Source organism: Saccoglossus kowalevskii, chromosome 5 (genome assembly GCF_978046115.1).
Source record: "Saccoglossus kowalevskii chromosome 5, keSacKowa6.1, whole genome shotgun sequence".
Lineage (NCBI taxonomy): Eukaryota > Metazoa > Hemichordata > Enteropneusta > Harrimaniidae > Saccoglossus > Saccoglossus kowalevskii.
This window is the reverse complement of record NC_140645.1, coordinates 18,809,753-18,831,392: the sequence shown is the minus strand read 5'-3', so window position 1 is coordinate 18,831,392 and position 21,640 is coordinate 18,809,753. Positions and strand designations below refer to the sequence as shown.

At 39.3% G+C, this 21,640-nt stretch overlaps 2 protein-coding genes across 2 annotated transcripts; both read left to right on the top strand.

The window, feature by feature from the left end:
• Positions 1–291: 291 nt before the first annotated feature.
• LOC100374179 (uncharacterized) lies at positions 292–4,092 on the top strand. The gene is made up of 3 exons (XM_002737253.4): positions 292–542; positions 3,004–3,217; positions 3,645–4,092. The coding sequence occupies exons 1-3, from the start codon at positions 482–484 to the stop codon at positions 3,946–3,948; spliced, it is 579 nt and encodes a 192-aa protein (XP_002737299.1). The 5' UTR covers positions 292–481; the 3' UTR covers positions 3,949–4,092.
• Positions 4,093–7,367: 3,275 nt separating this feature from the next.
• LOC100373125 (uncharacterized) lies at positions 7,368–10,423 on the top strand. Its single transcript, XM_002737246.2, has 3 exons — positions 7,368–7,628; positions 9,202–9,430; positions 9,744–10,423. Exons 1-3 carry the CDS (start codon positions 7,571–7,573, stop codon positions 10,021–10,023), a joined length of 567 nt encoding a protein of 188 aa, XP_002737292.1. The 5' UTR covers positions 7,368–7,570; the 3' UTR covers positions 10,024–10,423.
• The last annotated feature ends 11,217 nt before the right edge of the window (positions 10,424–21,640 follow it).

The window sequence follows — 21,640 nt, the reverse complement described above, 5'->3', positions numbered from 1 at the left end:
CAGAATCGGGCATGCGGAAAGTATGCAACCAAGCTACGTGCACCCACGGCACCCATTTGATGTAAAGCGCCACCTATCTACCATACGCTGAAATGTTTGTCTCATTAACTATTCATCGCCCCCGCCCCGTCATCAATATTCACGAAGCATTCAAATACGGGGTCAAACTGGAAAGAATACCCGGATGAACGCGCAGTAATTTCGCAAACCAGGTGAATAGCGACGCGGTTTTTGACGTTTTGAATATGTATTGGAATCGGGGGTCTCGCTTTGATAATAGACATGTAAACAGAGTGGCGTTCCGGGTTGACAGTTCGTGTAGCAAAATCATCGTATCGAATGACAAGCGTAGAAGTTGTAGGCGATCTACGCAGGCAATTGTTCGAGGTAGTTTGTGCAAAAGCTCTGCTCGGAGTATGTCACGGGCTCGGAAATCACAAACCTAACGTGCAACAAGTTGTCAGTTCAACATCACCGCGAAATGACGCTCAAATGTAACATTGGAAGGAAACTGATCGTCGTACTATTGATGTTTTTGCATGGTAAGTATCTTGTCGATCCGTTATTTACCAACGGGGTTGCGTTGAACTGAACTTGTTTTGTTATATCCAATACACCCAATATCAACTTCAAACGGCCTGAATGACAAAACAGACTATTTTGGGAATACGTTTTAATGAAGAAGCTATCAACACTCGCTAAAAGCTAGAAATTCGAAACATTCGCTCTAAAAAATTATTCGACTTTTTCGAAGCCGAAAAGTTCCCTATTAACACACCTAACCATTGTGTAGCTGGTGTTTAACACACACGGGTTACGCAGTTCGAATAACAACTCAATAACGTCATTTAATAACCGAGGTGGTTTCGCATTGCATCTTTCACCGCTACAGTCATGATTGATGTTTCGATTTCACACTATGAAAACAACATCAAGCTAACGTGAAAAGAGATCACTTTAAAGGCAACACTCGAAGTTTTTCTCCCAAAACGCTAGATGTCGCCCACTTTCAAGTTAAACGTTAGGTTACAGAGATTTGTTTTTTCAGCACTCCCCGTCGTGCGTGATGTGACCTCAAATCACCTTGTCGCAACCTTTGACCCCTAGACGTCAAGATGCAGGTGATTTCTGAATTAAGTCGAGACGTGGTCTATTATTGCACAGTCAGTGAATTTGCGGACGTGCGGTGACACAACGAATAAATGCGATGACGCAACATTTTCTCCCGCAGCCAATGAGCTTAGATGATGAAAGGATTCAAGTTGTGTACGCTGTGCGACGACCGTGGCGTACCAATATTCATTCCAGTGGAAGAGCTATTCGACGTCACGCAAATATTAAAAAAAAATATCACAGTGTAAAATTACAATAACAAATTTCGACCGACGTGTATAACAACAATGGCGTTGTTGTCTACGCAGTTTGTCCAGTATAACTCCCAATTCTTCAAATACCCACACACACACATAATAACGTAAACAGGCACGTTTCTTTGCAAGTTTCTTTATCTCGGGTTTCTGTTATTATAGTTGCGTGGCAAATAACATAGACATACATCCGCTAAATATTTCATTTTAAACTCTCGTGAAAAAATGCCAGAATCAGTCTGTTTTCACAGGTGTCGTGGTGAAATAAAATAAAGCTGTCACCGTGGCAACAGCAGGGTGTGATACTCCGAGCTCGTTTGCTTGAATTAACGCACCACAGATACACAGAAAAGCACGCAAAACTTAACGCGTATAAATTCGTACAACTAGTCTTAATATGCCGTTGCGTGGGTCCAGTTTGCAAACAACTTGACTCTCCATATAGGCGGAAAGGTTTCCTTGAAAACGAGCAAACACGACATGCAAAATAGATAAACTTCTCACGGGCAAATTTCTAATATCCCTTTGAGCATGTGCAGTAGCAAACAACAAGAAACATATTGTAACTTTTAGACTTGCTAAAGAAACACTTCGCCTATATTAGACAATAATTGTGAACCAAGCTCTATGCGATGTATAATGTAACTGACAGACCGAACAAAGAAGTAAATAAAGAACGCACACACATACGATCAGACAGGCTTGATGTACGTAGTCGAATACGCGTGACCTTAGTGACCGACCATGGTTCTGTTATTAGGCGGATTAGACATCGTCTTTGTCCCGTGCTCCATTGCACATTTGGCCACAAATGACCGTTATTGTCGGGCCCACCCCAAATGGTAAATTAAACAAACCATATCGACGTCTTCGAGTACAGACAGGCTACAGGACCGTTTTTTTCAGACTCATAGCCGTTGATTTAAATACGCGTTTTTTGTATTAGAGGCGAGACGGGGAGGGGGAGGGAGGGTTAAAGCGGGGGTGTCGTCACCTACGCATGCGTTAGGTGTCCGTAGCGTGTCATTTTTACAAACATGCGTCTACCCATGAGCCTTTGCGTTTTTAGCGCGTGTTGTTATCGTCGTTTGGACTCAATTCCCGCGCGTGCGCAGGTGACGACCCTCCCGCTTTAAATTATTGCACTGTAATTCATTTGTATAATTAAAGGCACATCATTTTATTTAGGTAGATTTTTGGAGTTTCAGTTTAATTTTTACTATAAGCATACATTCGAACCGACTTCGGCACGTACGTTGGTATATCCATCCGCCTGAGTGCGTTGGTCCAGCATATAGACGGTAGTATGTAAACACATGTTATGATGAAATCGAATATATTTCAAGTGAATCCGGTTAAAGGGCGGTAGTCGTCGCGCCGCGTCCTGTTCGATATGGGACTCATAGCGACGTATACAACGCGTGGAAAATACATTGTTTATTTACATGAAATTCGAACACGCGCTGCGCGACGACTGCCGCGCTTTAATTCCAAGGTCGGTCATGGCAATGAACCATTTCAATATATCACTGTCTGCATATATTATATCAAAGTCATTTTTGACCACCAATTTACTATGTGTTTTTTTTTCTCAAACAAAAACAACCTTTCAAACTCAATTCATCTTTTTTCACAGCTTCACTGTCGTTATCCGAGGTAACAGTTTTCACAAACTCAGTTCTAACGACCGAAGATGGAAACGACGAACAACTTCTTTTCTGTGGTTACGAAATCTCACCGCTAATAGAGGGCGCAGTTATATCAGTTGATTGGAAGAACGGAGTGCATCTTCTTGCTCGAAAGACAGTCGGCGGTCCGTCGGCCGGGCATATGACGACCAACTATCGCAAGTACGTGGATAGTCTATGTAGCGAAGGACTGTGCCTTTTAATGTCGTTTATTGGGAGTGACGACGGTGATACTTACGATGATATTATAATGAGGTTGAACGAAATGAAGATGAAACAGTGGCACTCAATGTTTTTTTCTTGGCGGCGGCGGGGGGGGGGGGTCGTTAAGACATCAATATACCAATATTATTTGGAGCATCCGTATTACATTAGTAATGCGTGTAATCACAAAGTACTAGTAATTGTACGGGAAGAGCGGGCAACGAGCCTGAATGTGGCGGTCCATCATCATGATAAATCATCTTCTGTGGTATCATGACCATTACGAAATATTTTTTCAGGGGCGATGTTCTGCAATTTCTGTAACCTGTACCGCAGTATTTTATAGCTGTATTAATACGAATTGTTTTTATTTATTTCATTCTAGGTATAATATCGTTAATGACGCTACACTGCAGATTATCAACATCCGACCGACTGATACCGGTACATACACGTGCCTCGTGGTTGTATCCACGCCGGCTGGGGCTTCGTTCACCGACACGGCTACCACACAACTCACGGTGGTCGACGATATCACGGACAGTGGTAACGCTAACCCAAATGGGGAGAACACCAATTCGACGAGGTCAGTCGCGGATGCCGGCGGTACAGCCGCTCATGTGCGAGTACGAACTATGAGCAAGATTTTTATCCTCGGGTGTTTGTTGTTACGGAGTATCATGTTTTGAACATGTGTAAATGCGAGACTAAGATATCACAAGCTCTCCTCCACTGAGAAGAGTTGTGCCACCAAGGCGGGGCCAGGGGATGGGCACATTGGGTCGACAGTTTATATTCGCAGTGACTTTATAAGTCTACCTAAGCTAGTGACAAATCGCAATACCAGCCATTTTAACTTAAAGGAGCTAGTTTGTCATTTAGAAGAGTGAAACATGTATGTGATTTATATTGTCGCGTGTCAGCTAGTGTTTTTAGGTGAGATTAGGTCTACTAGTATTTATTGCGAAATTAAGCGTACCTATTATTTGTGGATATATATAATTTGACGTTGGTGGCGCTATTACAACTAGGAGCCAACCGGTACATATATATATAAATATATTGCATGGCTTTTGAAGTTGTTTGCTAATAAATTACAATGTGTAATTGCTACATTTCTTTTTCAATGAGTAGTATTTAGTCTTTACATTTGCCGTTACATGTGAGATTCGGACGCGTTGTTGTTATACCGACTCGGGAGTATAAACAAGGTATCTCGGGAGAGGCCCCGCTACTACCCGCTACGATCCTGTGATTTCATGGGCGCCCGATGAGAACTTGCAAGCGAAAGTCAGCTGGCATTGAATACTAAACTAAATGGCACTACTGAAATATACACCATTGAGTCGGTCATTTTGAATCAGTCCGAACCCAAAAATGGTAAAAAACAAATCTCACAGCCACAGTGGCGTTAAGCCATCCGTCAATGAAATTCAACTCATGAGCCAATAAGCGACGGCCTTACAGATGCACGGTAATATTTCGGTTTCACCTGGGGGGATTGTTCCAGGATCTGTACCACCCGTATTTTTGTGGTAATAACTTCGACTTAAAAATGAAATAGAAACGAACTGTTCTGAATTAATTACCCAGGCAACCTCGAAGAGTGCAACAGCGCGTGTGATTTGGTTGCCTAGGAGAATGAAATCAACACGGTGCAATATTGTACAAATTGGATAGTTGTCTGACTCTTTTAGCTTGCTAGGGGTGTACCATTATTTATGGGGTGTGATGCGGCAGAGTGTGAGGGGCAGAATTTGAATCCCTTTATTTTGAAAACAACTTGCAAAAGTTGGCTTGCAGTTTCACTAATTTAGGTTGTGCCATACTGGACCTAGTTCATGACCGCTCCTATTAAGTTGAGCGCTGTTGTGCGATTTATTACTTTCTATAGTGGTAGTGTATTCATTTGCCGATTTTTTAAAACTCCAACACGGAATGTGAGAGACCAAAATACAAATAAAGGTGATTATGTATTGTACTTATTTGTGTTAGTGCATCTGTGAATACATCTCAATTTTTAATATTATGTACACTGTTGTGTAACAAAAGAAATCGGAATATTTGTACGAGCTCGGTTATACTAACTCTAATTATAATTGGAGTAACTAAGGTTAGCAAAAGAGTTGGAAAACAACGATGACAAATTGCATATCGTCTGTCTTGTCACCGGTGTTGCAGTTATAATAGTTTCATGAATAATTCATGTGGCATGATGATGTTCTATTATAAAGAATATAAATAATCTGTTTACTACTTGACATTAGTAGAAACAAAACAAGACAAGCGAATGGCAATCAAAATGCACAGAATACGTGTAAGAGTAAAACTCTACTTTCAAGTATTTTACACTGTCGTATACAGTGAGTATTTTAGAATGTATTGCACATTTTTTTCGGTGCGAACGAGACAGAACATTAGTGACGTACTCGGACAATGTTTCCACGTGACACTTAGCGCGCAAGTCGTTTGTGATATGAGCAATTATAGAAACACCATAGGCCAACAGAGGGCGCCTACGGACGTAACTGCATGAATTTCGGTCACGGTTGTCTGCTGCATTCAAAGTAATTGACATCGTGATTGGATCGTGACGAAATAGACACACCACCATTGAAAGATTGGAAACGCATAACTGTGCTTAAATCATAACATGGGACGGTCATGGACGTTAACACCGTGCGTAAAATTTGAATTTGTAAATGAAGCACTGCACTTATTTGGCTGGGGAATATTTTGTTTATTATTAAATTAATAACAACCCACTTTTAATGAATTTGACGACGTTATTGCAAAATGGCGATGTACACACGAAATGGTGACGTATTTACGGTAAACAAAAAACAACATAGTCTATTATCTGTATTCGGAACCGTGCGTCGTTTTTCAACATCGATTCTGTCGTTTCCCAAAGTCTCCGTTCTCAGTCAAACATACTCAATTCGTGATATGAAGTGACAGACTGCTAATATACACTGAAAATTTGAAGTCAACTTGTTACAAACTTATAATACATACATTACCAATATATATAAAGTTTTCAGCCATACACCAGGCAATGTTTTTACATTCACATTTTACATTTTTACACGTCGCGGAATTGGCACCATCTTGGGACTAAACACTAGCAGTATCACTCGAACTAGTCTAATAAAATCCTCACGTGACTGTTTTATAGATTTGTTTACATAGGTATGTCGATAAATGTTTTTGCAATAAAAACAAAACTCAACTTTCACAATATTGACAGTAATGCAAGCGCACCTGTGCTTAGCCCTAAGGTTTAAACTCGACTACCGGATGTTTGACTACTTGTTAAAAACACATAAAACAATTCCAATATTTTCATATATAATTTTTGTTTTAAAAAATATAAACAAATTATTTTTAGTCATAGCACATTTTATACTATCTTCCTGGTTTCGTAAGTTTGAAATGGTTGTCATAAAATATAAAATTTGTTGAAAATAAAAAAAAAATATATTAAACAAATTGTTTTTTAGTCATAACACATTTTTGTAATTTATAAATGGTTGCAATTGTGTTATCTCTGTCTGGAGGGCAGATGAAAATATACTCCCTGAATCCAAGAAATATGGCCACGAATTTACACCCCAGTACGTGCTGCCTCTATTATAAATGCAAGGCGTTTTCCAGTTTTCTGAGATTTCATACTTTTACTAACCCTGTATCTATAAATAGCACAACATGTCTAGTCAAAACAGAAAACCAAGTACCTTGTTACTTACTGTTATCAATATTAAGAAGTCCTAACTCGACCCCTTACTATAATACAATACGCTTTTGGGACATGGTTCAGCAATAGGTAACGATCGTCTGTGTGCGTGTTGGAGTGAAGAATATGGGGTTAGACCGACAACATATTAACGAAGGACTCTTGTGATTATTTAAAAATATGCAGCAATTATAATCAGTTTAAGCGCCACCACTTTGTGAACGGGAATTATCAACATAGTACAGTATTTACTACTATGCCCATATAAGGAAATGACCAAAGGTCGCGCATTCTTAAATAGGCGTGAACAGGCTATTCACCTGAGTGTTTTTTGTTCGACCAATCACAATTCTTACAATTCATTGGAATCCTCTCCTTTGACGATGAATGAAGCTCATAAGATAATGACGTCACCAAAAGGGCGAGACCTGTTTGTGCTTTGAGTAAACGAGACAGTATGTAGAAATGTTGATACACTAGTTTGGATTGACGCGAGCGAGAGTACACATATCCTGAAAGTTGTTACTGGTATCTGAGTACCCGTTCATCGAATCGAATCTATATCCAGGAAGACAATGGAACGTTTACTTAGGACCACACTCATACTATCGTGTCTGTTAGCGATTTTTCAAGGTAGCGTGTAATTTTCTTTCAATTCGCACTTTCACCAGACCACCCAGTACTTCACCGATTAGCCATGGTGCCATGGATGTGCGGTTTCCCGACACGGATCGCAATGGTGTGTGTATGTATTTGCGTGTGCACGTAGAGTGACTGTGGTATGTGTGTGTGTATACAGATTGTAAATTACTCATCTAAATTCTCCAAGCATGACTAAAACTCGTGCTCCGAGTGAGCGTAAGTGAATGATGTGGGAGGACTTTAGGTCAGTGTACTGTTTAAAGACTAATTTGCCTATGAAATACAGTCTAACAGTCGGTGTGATCAATCCATGGTCAATCATAGTGGATGTTTTGCATACGGGTTCCAAAAACACTGGAGCAGAGTCTCAAGGTTGCCAATTATGTCCTAGCGGTCAGACCAGTCTCCGGAACTGAAATTATCATGTCGGGTCATTGACCAAGGCTACATTCATTTGTCAAAACCGAGTGAATAGCTGCGAAAAAAAAATCTAAATGGCCCAGAGCACTTAATAGATTCACAACACCAACATCAAGGTGATGTCTGTGTAAGCACTGTCGTGCCTCGAGGACTTGGTGTAAACACAAGTGACTGTGGTGCAATGAAACGTTTCATCTAGACTATGTAATATACAATACTTTATTTTATATACTAGTAATAGTTTTGACACTAATGGGGCGGCGGGTGGGATAATTAATAACAATAAAATAATCTGACGTCATGTCACACCTGGCCGTCACAAATGATATACACCGCTATTTTCATTAATAGGAAAGCAGATAATGTAATACCTAGGACGGTGGACGGTATTATAGCCAACGTTTCAGTAAGTTTATTTGGGTTCGAGGCCTTGTGTGTGAGGTGAAGCCCCGACAGTTTCTCGTCGTAAATAACCAGCAATAGACCACTTGTGTATGTTGCGCCATCTATCGACGATGCGTGTGTGTGTGTGGCGTAAATGTCTGTATATTGCGGCATCCATATTGTTTTGATCTGCTACCGTCTGTAAACAAAATCTTGTTTTTTTTTATATAAATATTTGCAGTATTCTGTAACGTCATTACACCCACTCTGACGTCAGAGAAGCGTGCTGTTGATAGAGGGCGCGACTAATGGGCAAACTTTACACTATTGGCTAACAACACTTGGATTTGTAGCCCAACAAAAATGGAGCGTCGTTCAAACCATGATCACACGTGACACATTTGAAAGTTCGATGAAAATTTTAACTTGTTAGCTATGTCCCATGTCTCCATTTTATATTAGTTTTAGACGACAGTGACGGCGGTACGGGGGGCAGAGGGGGCAGTCACCCCCTCGAAAAAAATGTTCAGGGCGTCGCCTCTCCAAAAAGCTGAAACCCTTTGTGTCGGCAAAATTTGCCCCTCAAAATGCAGGAAATAGCGTTTCTGAGTGTCTAGATTTCAGAATATTTATGGGGGAGCATGCCCGGACCCCCCAGTAAAGCTTTTCACCTCCCGTGCACAATTTCTGTACAGACAGTTTAGAACAATATGTGACTGTTGAATTGTAGTTGAAACGTGTAAGTATTCTTCATACACAGGTCTGTTCTGCAACGGCGCCCTCACCGTGTTGGTCGATAACGACAAAATTGGTTACATTGGCCAGACGGAGCTTACGCTCTACTGCAGTTATAGCGGCGGCCCTGATACTCCGGACACGGTGACCATTGAATGGCACAAGGCTGACGATACTTTGGAAAGTGGCTGGCATTTGGTGGCCCGAGGCGGAGACGGCACCGGTGTTGTTCATACAGTTACAGACGATGACAAGTAAGAGACGTTCTGTTTTTCTTTGAATATGTAAGAAATGAAAAAGGTGAATGTTAGTGTGCCATCAACGACAGACATATGATTAGCATCAGCGGGAACCAGCCAACCAAATGACGACCTTCCTTTCACTCATTACGTCATATGAGTACTTTGTCACTAGAGGGCGCCACTAAAAAGATGGTAAATCAGTGTTTGAGTGGAATCGATACTAAGTTACCTAGCGGGAGTGGAATGGACACTATCATGACAAAACTATTAAACTTAATAAACTAACAAACATGTTTATTTATATTTTTCGTAATTACTTCCATAGATACGAACTGATGTTGGCAACGCTAAAAATTCTCTCACTGGACGAGGCTGATACTGGAAGGTACAGGTGTTCAGTAACCGTTGAATATCCGAGGGAGTCGGCGGAGGGCGCTCTAAGCCTGAATGTCATCGACGGAAGTAACCAGCCACAGCCCACAACAGGTGCCGAGGGAACATCTGGAAATCAGGTTGTCGACGATAATGGTGGCACCGCTCGGGGGAAACCCACAAACATTTTACTTGTTTTTAGTGCTCTGTTACTGTGCCGTTATCTTTTGTAAATTTGACATATATGACATGAATTTTGCCTGAATCCCGTGGCAAACTATTTACTGAAATTGATTACAAACATTGCGTACCGAAATATATCGTCTGCCGGGTTTTCCCGCCAATCACTCTTGTTTGTTTTGTAAATGAAAATTTCGAGAGTTGTTATCACATACAACGTAGCATTGCGCCACCGTTTCTCTGAAACCTCAGCCCAGATATATAATATTTTAATTTTATTTCGGTGTTTAAATTAAATAACTCGAATAACCGGGACTTTTGCCAGAACTGATCAAAAGTCACATGGTCGTTTTATAAATGTTAAAGGGGAACAAAATAGAGCCTATTTTGGTGTTTGTATTTATCAAGTTATGTATATTGATAATAAATTTGAAAAAAAAAATGAAAAAAAAATGATTATCTTCAGAGTTATGATACTAATACTAATACTAAAACGTCATAGCTTTGAAAAGTACCCGGATGTTAAATATGTTCGTTCGTTAATTATTCCCCTCCATGAATGGCCTCCATGGCAAGCACTTCAAATGCCTATCCAAGCTACAGTTATAATTAAAACAAAATTAAACCACTGCAATATTATTTCGAATACAGTTTAGAATATACACAACTATAAATTAAGGCCGCATTTAGGTTCGCTTTAATTATGACCTCGCATCAAGTTATTGTCTCTAATTTCCTCCAGTGTGTGAGTGCAGATCATAACAAAAAGCGACACTTTCCAACATTTTTTTTTTATTTCGATTCACAGTTTACTTACTGATTCTTTTTTCTATTTCGGAATAATAAATCAGTTACTGGCCTTGGCTTTGGCCAATGTCAAAATTATCTTTCCCCATGTGACTGTTGTTGGTCTCTTCCTTCGGCGTCGAGCAATCACAACCAACTGGGGTCGATAATTCATCATATAACCGTATAACGTCTACCATTCTTCAGACATGCGCAGTTACATCGCTCTTGAAAAAGCGATGAACTTAAGTATATTTTGTTTTGTTTTTATTTTTGTATTTAGAAAAATACACCTTCGTGATATTAGGTAGTATCAAATCTGAATTATGTTTAAAAATGTGAATTACAGTAAGAAATAATGTTTTTTTTTTTAAATGCATGTTTGTGTTTATATTTAACTGTTACATTTTTCGCTTGAATTAAAAATATGAATCAACTATTTTGCATTAAGACCAATGCATGATGGTTAAAGGTTTTCATTAGGAAAATAGACTTTTAATTTGGAATTACGTGACGATATTTAAAACTCCATGAATTGACATGACGATCGGGATTGTTGGCGCCAATTTGTCTCATTCATTCAGTGGATTAATTGAGAAACGCCTTTCACCAATTCCATGAAAAAACCTTATCAAAAAAAGTTCAATGAGTTTCATTAAGAAAACTACCGGTATGAAATTGGTAGAGTATAAACATAGGTAAACACCGCACAGAAGATTATGTCTACTGCGCCCTCTTGAGAGACTATAATTCTATAATTACTACTATAATTCTGTGTTATTAGGAACGTATTTGTATTGAAAACATCTTGAACTTGATTATATCGCGTAGAATTATATCGTACAGCTTACATCACTGTACACTTTATATGAACTTGATTATATCGCGTAGAATTATATCGTACAGCTCATATCACTGTACACTTTATATGAACTTAATTATATCGGGTAGAATTATATCGTACAGCTCATATCACTGTACATTTTATATGAACTTGATTATATCGGGTAGAATTATATCGTACAGCTCATATCACTGTACACTTTATATGAACTTAATTATATCGCGTAGAATTATATCGTACAGCTTACATCACTGTACACTTTATATGAACTTGATTATATCGGGTAGAATTATATCGTACAGCTTATATCACTGTACACTTTATATGAACTTAATTATATCGCGTAGAATTATATCGTACAGCTTACATCACTGTACACTTTATATGAACTTGATTATATCGGGTAGAATTATATCGTACAGCTCATATCACTGTACACTTTATATGAACTTAATTATATCGCGTAGAATTATATCGTACAACTTATATCACTGTACACTTTATATGAACTTGATTATATCGCGTAGAATTATATCGTACAACTTATATCACTGTCCATTTTATATGAACTTGATTATATCGCGTAGAATTATATCGTACAGCTTATATCACTGTCCATTTTATATGAACTTGATTATATCGGGTAGAATTATATCGTACAGCTCATATCACTGTACACTTTATATGAACTTGATTATATCGCGTAGAATTATATCGTACAACTTATATCACTGTACACTTTATATGAACTTGATTATATCGCGTAGAATTATATCGTACAGCTTATATCACTGTACACTTTATATGAACTTGATTATATCGCGTAGTATCGTACAGCTTATATCACTGTACACATTATATGAACTTGATTATATCGCGTAGAATTATATCGTACAGCTTATCTCACTGTACACATTATACGAACTTGATTATATCGCGTAGAATTATATCGTACAGCTTATATCACTGTACACTTTATATGAACTTGATTATATCGCGTAGAATTATATCGTACAGCTTATCTCACTGTACACATTTGAACTTGATTATATCGCGTAGAATTATATCGTACAGCTTATATCACTGTACACTTTATATGAACTTGATTATATCGCGTAGAATTATATCGTACAGCTTATAACACTGTACACTTTATATGAACTTGATTATATCGCGTAGAATTATATCGTACAGCTTATATCACTGTACACTTTATATGAACTTGATTATATCGCGTAGAATTATATCGTACAGCTTATATCACTGTACACTTTATATGAACTTGATTATATCGCGTAGAATTATATCGTGCAGCTTATATCACTGTACACTTTATATGAACTTGATTATATCGCGTAGAATTATATCGTACAGCTTATCTCACTGTACACATTATATGAACTTGATTATATCGCGTAGAATTATATCGTACAGCTTACATCACTGTACACTTTATATGAACTTGATTATATCGCGTGGAATTATATCGTACAGCTTATATCACTGTACACTTTATATGAACTTGATTATATCTGGTAGAATTATATCGTACAGCTTATATAACTGTACACTTTATATGAACTTGATTATATTGCGTAGAATTATATCGTACAGCTTATATCACTGTACACTTTATATGAACTTGATTATATCGTGTAGAATTATATCATACAGCTTATATCACTGTAAACGTTATATGAACTTGATTATATCGCGTAGAATTATATCGTACAGCTTATATCACTGTACACTTTATATGAACTTGATTATATCGCGTAGAATTATATCGTACAGCTTATCTCACTGTACACATTATACGAACTTGATTATATCGCGTAGAATTATATCGTACAGCTTATATCACTGTACACTTTATATGAACTTGATTATATCGCGTAGAATTATATCGTGTAGCTTATATCACTGTACACTTTATATGAACTTGATTATATCTGGTAGAATTATATCGTACAGCTTATCTCACTGTACACATATGAACTTGATTATATCGCGTAGAATTATATCGTACAGCTTATATTACTGTACACTTTATATGAACTTGATTATATCGCGTGGAATTATATCGTACAGCTTATATCACTGTACACTTTATATGAACTTGATTATATCTGGTAGAATTATATCGTACAGCTTATCTCACTGTACACATTATATGAACTTGATTATATCGCGTAGAATTATATCGTACAGCTTATATCACTGTACACTTTATATGAACTTGATTATATCGCGTAGAATTATATCGTACAGCTTATATCACTGTACACTTTATATGAACTTGATTATATCGCGTAGAATTATATCGTACAGCTTATCTCACTGTACACATTATATGAACTTGATTATATCGCGTAGAATTATATCGTACAGCTTATCTCACTGTACACATTATATGAACTTGATTATATCTGGTAGAATTATATCGTACAGCTTATATAACTGTACACATTATATGAACTTGATTGTATCACGAACATCACAATTTGTCATTCAGGAAGTAAAATTAATGCGGGGAGTTCTGATATGTACATACATACATCCTCGTCCAACGACGCCAAAAATAGAACAGTGTAAACGGTCAAACGATTTCCACGCTTGGCGCATGGTCTGTCACAGTTGGTGTAAACACGTATTATACCAAAGTATCAACAGAGCTATGAAGTGAAAACAAAGAAATCGGACTACATGGCGTCCGATTCCGCACGACACTCGCTGTCTTTCACGAAACGCCATTATTCTATAATCTATTTTGAATAATCGAAATGATAAATGACACAAATATAGAATGCGGTGGTTGCTATACACCACCTGCCTTGGTACACAAACCTACCACGTTCATTACCCGAGTTCCCTTTTACAATGGCCATTGTCGTTGATGAATACAAAAAAATACAATACATATACATGTACGTGTAATTTGCTGCTATAGACTTCGTATGTACGAGACTTCACGCAATTATAAGCAAGATTACTTATTTAAAGCGGGAGGGTCGTCACCTGCGCACGCGCGGGAATTGAGTCCCAAGCGACGATAACACACGCTAAAACGCAAAGGCTCGTGGGTAGAGGCTTGTTAGTAAACAGTGACACGCTATGGCCATCTGAGGCATGTGCAGGTGACGACTCCCCCGCTTTAACTGATAGCAATTAACATATAGCAATTATATGTTAATCCACGAGACGTATATAATTCCTCATTCTTCGCAGCTTGCGTAAATTCAAGTTGAGTTGAACCTCCACATGCCGCCACCTACTATACGGAGCCGGCTGCTCCAAAATCATTATTTTGCAAAACTGAAGGTGTTTTTCATTCACTACAATGTACGTACCTATTAATACTGGCAACACGCGTGTTCTGACAAGTAATAAATGAACGACATTTTATCACGGAAATACAGAGAATTTTCTGGGGCCATGGGAATCCTCACTGATACCGCTATGGCCATGATAATCTGCCAATCACGTTGAGGGCGCTGTATTCAACTACCACCAACATCGAAATATTTTTAGCAGAATCCACATGTCATAAAACATGATTGATCGGTAAATATTTAGACTAATTATCATGATAAATATTGTTTACATTAGACCATATTGCGTATTCATGGCCTTATGAAGTTGTTTATAAATTGAAGGTAAATATAAAAACGTTTATTCATATAATATTATACTAAATGCCGTGAGACCGACATTAAAAAATACATGTACAGAAAGTGGAGAGATAATTACATAATAAATCGAAGGGAGTGTTAAATTCGACACTGTAGTTGAGCAACGAAAAGACGGAAGACGTCACCACGCCGTAATTTTGTACTGGCAACCATGTTTTAATATTCAATTTAAAAAGAAAGACCGATTAGGAGGCTAGCCGAACCTTCAATCACCATGTATCAGTGAAATGAACATGTCACTTTGCGTGGAATCCAGGGTTCACGTTCTGTTTTGTTTTGTTTAATTAAAATTTCCGAACATATGTTGAGTTAATTAATTCGGGATACTATCCTCGACATATTTTCACGTCCGTATTGGTAGCAGGTGTCAACACGTCGCTGGGCTTTGAGGTCATATCTATTCTCGCAAATACCTCGGCTGGTCTATTAATAGCACGTGACATCATCAGGTAGGAATGTGTCGGGTCTATTGTCTGTAATGGAGTGTTAACTTGCCCGGATACAACGTGAATGAGTGACAGTTTCCGAACTGTCTGTCACCGTTTAGTGTCTGATTTCATGACGACAAACCCCTAATAACATTTCACTCTCAGAGCACTGTAAAATATGCATATGTATTACTGCGATGTTTGTTCCACGAATCAACTATGGGCTTAATTTCATTTCCGAATATTTGAAATATGCGAACACCTTGTTTTCTGCTGTCACCGCGCTCTGTGGAGCGAATTCCTTGTTCTTAGTCACGCCACAGCCTATCAACAAGACGGATTTGTTGTCATACTACGATATGCAATACCTGCTTTCTGACAACACGATTTTCAGAAATCGTTTGGGGCAATGAATTTAAAAAAGGTCCTACTTTATTTTTTCTCATTATTTAATATATTTTTAATTATTTATTTTCATCATACACTATCTTTTACTTCATTGACCGTTAGACAGTCGTGAAATGAGGGTATGAATTTGGAAAACGCATCCACACTGAGAACGTTACAGAAATAAAATTATAACAAATAAAATAAAATAAAAACACGTTTACAAGTTTTTTATAACAACATCGTCACGAACCCGTGAACACGTGTCTGGCTTATGTCAGATGTACATAATGTTAAGCTCCTTGGATGTAATGAGAGTATGGTCGTTTTTTACGACCACCCCTTATCGGCTTTAAGGACGACCGAAATACTGGCTATTTTGTATGTACTCAGTGGCGTGCAACGAACAACATAGTTACAAGTTCATTGTTTCGAGGAAACAATCACACCCTTTACATGTTGAAGTTTAAAGGGCGGTAGTCGTCGCGTCACGCATGCGCGAGATATATGGGTCTCGTATAAACAAAAATGGCGACTTTGACTGTTGCGCAGATCTACGAGTACAAACTAGAAGGTTACCTAGCTTTAATTAGGTATTTGTTTAGGTGATTGGAAGGTATGGAAGGAGTCACCGGGGGTAATCAGTGCAAGTCGCACCCAGGTCAAACCTCATACTTGTGATTTCCACCAGAAGAGCGCATTGGATTGTGGGAAGATCAATGTTTATCAACACAAATGTCGGACATGCGCAGCGCGACGACCACCGTCTTTTAACTACTAGTATTTGCCAAATAAGTGAAAACGGATCCTTGTTTTTTTCAGTGGATAATTATATTCAACTTTTCAACAATGCACGCAGAGATGAGAAGAACAATACGTAATCGTTCTAAAACTATGCTATTGTTTTACCGCATTTTTTTTTTAAAACGACGTCCGATTAATCACTATACTACAGTGGATGTACGCATAATATTCATGCAGTACTATCGACAACGACTAATTCCACACACAGTTGCCAGATGTTGTCATGGGAACAGCCGGACGCACAAAGACACGTCTGGCAGCTCACTTAACAAGAGTTACGTACGAATGTTACATTTGGCGAATACATTATCTAATATGGTGTGCGAACACGGTGTGAATTAGAGAATGGGAGGTGGGTGTCATACACAGGTGTCAATGTCATACGCGTAAAAAGCAATCGTTTAGCGAGGAACTGAAACACAGAGATTTACACAATCGCTTTTGCATCTTTTGCACACTGTGAATTGGCACAACCACTATAATATAATTTAACCATAGTTGACGTCATCTGTGAGCAAATCCGTGATTTCACTCACATGATTACAATGCACAACATTAAACAGTCATCCAGGCAGCTACCTTTTTTGTTTCACAACGTTGTCCTATCGCCATCAGTATCGATGACCACCCGTGATATTCCGTGGTAACAGATGGTTCGTCGTATTTTAATTTGCAGACACGGAAGCGAGTGAGAATCATATTATGAGTTAATTTATTATTAATATAATTATATTCCACTTGTAATTACGTTGCCAAGGTAACCGTATTGTTGATAATTTGACGTTCTTTAAACACCTCGGAAATACATTTACCTGCAATTATCCAGAGCCATCATTATACTATAAAATTATACTATAAATTTATTTTCACTATGATTGGAGCAATATTTCTGGGTTTTAAATTCACAGACTTTTATTTCTCATGTTCACTTGCATTTAATTTAGCAGATATTACTTATCAATGAGAACAGTGAAATTCAAAACCAGTGATTCAGTGATTAATTGCCACATTAAAAATGTAGCTGATTATTCATCGAAACTTCTTTCGCCGATGTTATCTTTATCATGTAAATATTATGTGAGTGATAAAACAAAGCCCGAAATACGTGTACGCATTCGTTATGTACGTGATTAGCCTGTACAAACTCCGGGATCTGGAGTACTTTTGTATTTAGCCTGACAAGGTTGCGCGAGTTGCGCCCTCCGCGGTGCTCCAACTCCAACACAGTGAGGTCTGATGCCGTTCGGCCGACGAGGGCGCCATTCACGCCTACATTTCAGGCTATTATGTATTATAAACAGTCAATAAGTACTGGTGCTTGCGTTGGAATGGTGGATTAGGGCTACGGAATGCTTCAGTTATGTGGGTGGATGTTTTTCTTTGAACACGGTTACCCCAAGAAGAATGCGGTGGCAAAATACCGCATTTGTCTGAGAATGAGCCAATCATATGGAAAGTAACATACTTCGATTATTTGTTGTGACTGGTAACATCATTAATGCAATTGGCAATGGAACCACACAATGTTGGTTTCATAACATACTGTAAAATACTTTATTTTAGCTGAAATTACTGAAAATGCTTTTTGAGTGTTTTGTATCGAATTTATTTTCACTGATTTTTGATGAGTTGAATGTGAAATATAAGAAAAAAAAAGTATATTCGCTGGATTTTATTTTCACTGAACCATCCTTTCAGTGAAAAATAGCGAAAATAAACTCCAAGCAGAAATAAAGTATTCTACAGTAAATTATCATCTGTATCACGTAAACAAGAAACATGTAAATTATAAAAAAAAATGACAATAAAATATTATTTTATATTATATTATGAAGGCCTTTGCCGCATTCTGGCCATGCTGTGTGGCGCGTATCGCGTGGACGGGTTTCACGTTCTCTGCACGTAATAAGCTCGGTTATTAAGCATCCTTTTTTGGGGATGCCCGGTGGCCGAGGGGAAGACGTGTAGTGGCGTGAAGCTAGGCGATTAGGTGCCGTACGCGAGCGCCGGTTCGAGTCACGCACGCAGTACGTATTTACTATAATTAGACATAGTCTTTACCTTGCCGTTTATTCGGTGTTATTTGCTTACTTTACTTCCTATGTCGACAGCAACTATGAGTTTAAAAATTATTTCTCAGTACTTATTCACTGTTAAAATGCTGTACCATTACTTTCACCATCCTACTACAGCCAGATCTGAAGGCCTTTGCCGCATTCTGGCCATGCTGTGTGGCGCGTATCGCGTGGACGGGTTTCACGTTCTCTGCACGTAATAAGCTCGGTTATTAAGCATCCTTTTTTGGGGATGCCCGGTGGCCGAGGGGAAGACGTGTAGTGGCGTGAAGCTAGGCGATTAGGTGCCGTACGCGAGCGCCGGTTCGAGTCACGCACGCAGTACGTATTTACTATAATTAGACATAGTCTTTACCTTGCCGTTTATTCGGTGTTATTTGCTTACTTTACTTCCTATGTCGACAGCAACTATGAGTTTAAAAATTATTTCTCAGTACTTATTCACTGTTAAAATGCTGTACCATTACTTTCACCATCCTACTACAGCCAGATCTGAAGGCCTTTGCCGCATTCTGGCCATGCTGTGTGGCGCGTATCGCGTGGACGGGTTTCACGTTCTCTGCACGTAATAAGCTCGGTTATTAAGCATCCTTTTTTGGGGATGCCCGGTGGCCGAGGGGAAGACGTGTAGTGGCGTGAAGCTAGGCGATTAGGTGCCGTACGCGAGCGCCGGTTCGAGTCACGCACGCAGTACGTATTTACTATAATTAGACATAGTCTTTACCTTGCCGTTTATTCGGTGTTATTTGCTTACTTTACTTCCTATGTCGACAGCAACTATGAGTTTAAAAATTATTTCTCAGTACTTATTCACTGTTAAAATGCTGTACCATTACTTTCACCATCCTACTACAGCCAGATCTGAAGGCCTTTGCCGCATTCTGGCCATGCTGTGTGGCGCGTATCGCGTGGACGGGTTTCACGTTCTCTGCACGTAATAAGCTCGGTTATTAAGCATCCTTTTTTGGGGATGCCCGGTGGCCGAGGGGAAGACGTGTAGTGGCGTGAAGCTAGGCGATTAGGTGCCGTACGCGAGCGCCGGTTCGAGTCACGCACGCAGTACGTATTTACTATAATTAGACATAGTCTTTACCTTGCCGTTTATTCGGTGTTATTTGCTTACTTTACTTCCTATGTCGACAGCAACTATGAGTTTAAAAATTATTTCTCAGTACTTATTCACTGTTAAAATGCTGTACCATTACTTTCACCATCCTACTACAGCCAGATCTGAAGGCCTTTGCCGCATTCTGGCCATGCTGTGTGGCGCGTATCGCGTGGACGGGTTTCACGTTCTCTGCACGTAATAAGCTCGGTTATTAAGCATCCTTTTTTGGGGATGCCCGGTGGCCGAGGGGAAGACGTGTAGTGGCGTGAAGCTAGGCGATTAGGTGCCGTACGCGAGCGCCGGTTCGAGTCACGCACGCAGTACGTATTTACTATAATTAGACATAGTCTTTACCTTGCCGTTTATTCGGTGTTATTTGCTTACTTTACTTCCTATGTCGACAGCAACTATGAGTTTAAAAATTATTTCTCAGTACTTATTCACTGTTAAAATGCTGTACCATTACTTTCACCATCCTACTACAGCCAGATCTGAAGGCCTTTGCCGCATTCTGGCCATGCTGTGTGGCGCGTATCGCGTGGACGGGTTTCACGTTCTCTGCACGTAATAAGCTCGGTTATTAAGCATCCTTTTTTGGGGATGCCCGGTGGCCGAGGGGAAGACGTGTAGTGGCGTGAAGCTAGGCGATTAGGTGCCGTACGCGAGCGCCGGTTCGAGTCACGCACGCAGTACGTATTTACTATAATTAGACATAGTCTTTACCTTGCCGTTTATTCGGTGTTATTTGCTTACTTTACTTCCTATGTCGACAGCAACTATGAGTTTAAAAATTATTTCTCAGTACTTATTCACTGTTAAAATGCTGTACCATTACTTTCACCATCCTACTACAGCCAGATCTGAAGGCCTTTGCCGCATTCTGGCCATGCTGTGTGGCGCGTATCGCGTGGACGGGTTTCACGTTCTCTGCACGTAATAAGCTCGGTTATTAAGCATCCTTTTTTGGGGATGCCCGGTGGCCGAGGGGAAGACGTGTAGTGGCGTGAAGCTAGGCGATTAGGTGCCGTACGCGAGCGCCGGTTCGAGTCACGCACGCAGTACGTATTTACTATAATTAGACATAGTCTTTACCTTGCCGTTTATTCGGTGTTATTTGCTTACTTTACTTCCTATGTCGACAGCAACTATGAGTTTAAAAATTATTTCTCAGTACTTATTCACTGTTAAAATGCTGTACCATTACTTTCACCATCCTACTACAGCCAGATCTGAAGGCCTTTGCCGCATTCTGGCCATGCTGTGTGGCGCGTATCGCGTGGACGGGTTTCACGTTCTCTGCACGTAATAAGCTCGGTTATTAAGCATCCTTTTTTGGGGATGCCCGGTGGCCGAGGGGAAGACGTGTAGTGGCGTGAAGCTAGGCGATTAGGTGCCGTACGCGAGCGCCGGTTCGAGTCACGCACGCAGTACGTATTTACTATAATTAGACATAGTCTTTACCTTGCCGTTTATTCGGTGTTATTTGCTTAAATTATAAAAATGTTGATGCTGACTAATGGAAGAATGCAGCGTCGTCTGCCATGCC